Genomic DNA, 834 nt, shown 5'->3' on the forward strand with positions numbered 1-834 from the left:
TTAATGCTGGAGGAGGGTTATCTGAGCCACTCACTGAGCCTCAACCTGGAGGTGTATATGTTATTAATGTTGGTGCCAAAGGTATGTTATGGAAAAACAAAACCCAACTCTAACTTCTATGAGAAAGGTTTGTGCTATGGTAATGTTTGTGCAATATTTCATTTAAATTTTTCTGTCTGTCAATTCTTCTCTTTCAATATTGTTTTCAGAGAAGTTGGACTTGTACCGCTGGAAGACAGTAGGTGACATTCGACTGTCTTCCAATGACTATGGCCTGATGGAAACATCCTACCTTATTACATGGGAGCCAGAGGGACTCTTTGCTCGCCTCACCTACCACACACCTCTTATCAAGAACAGGACAGTTATACATTACCTTGGGGACTGCAGACCTTATTATGACAAAGCTAAGGTTTGTAATCTTCAGCATATGTTTATAATTTATCTCATTATATAGACAGTAAGACAGCAATCAGTAGTGAATGTTATCTGTTTGAAAAATGAAGATAATTTATGCCTCATAGAGATCACTAATAATTAAAAAGTAATTATAACATTAAATTGCTTCCCTCAGGCTGAGGAAGAGGAGCGTCAGAAGAAATTGGAGTACATTAGGAAGAAGACTGGAAGCTCTCTAGATATTGATTCAGTTGGTGGTCATGATGCACATCTGTCTCTTTCGGACATTGGACCACGAGATGCTGCCACAGAAGCAGTTGGCTCTATCTTAGCAGGCTTAGGATCTAATATCATGGACACTGATAATCTCAATCAAACTTTTGCAGAATTAGGTAAATTATCCAGTATATTTGCTTTTCCAATCTTTTCTAAAGG

At 38.1% G+C, this 834-nt stretch overlaps 1 protein-coding gene across 1 annotated transcript in view; it reads left to right on the plus strand.

Moving 5' to 3' along the window:
• The first annotated feature begins 6 nt into the window (after nucleotides 1-6).
• The window catches only part of LOC119594240, a 33,581-nt gene continuing 32,753 nt past the window's right edge, over nucleotides 7-834 (plus strand). The window contains 3 exon segments of the mRNA XM_037943309.1: nucleotides 7-81; nucleotides 210-412; nucleotides 575-791. Coding sequence (XP_037799237.1) covers nucleotides 278-412; nucleotides 575-791 — 352 coding nt within the window. The 5' untranslated portion in view covers nucleotides 7-81; nucleotides 210-277.

The sequence above is a fragment of the Penaeus monodon genome, chromosome 33, assembly GCF_015228065.2.
Source record: "Penaeus monodon isolate SGIC_2016 chromosome 33, NSTDA_Pmon_1, whole genome shotgun sequence".
NCBI classification, from domain to species: Eukaryota; Metazoa; Arthropoda; class Malacostraca; order Decapoda; family Penaeidae; genus Penaeus; species Penaeus monodon.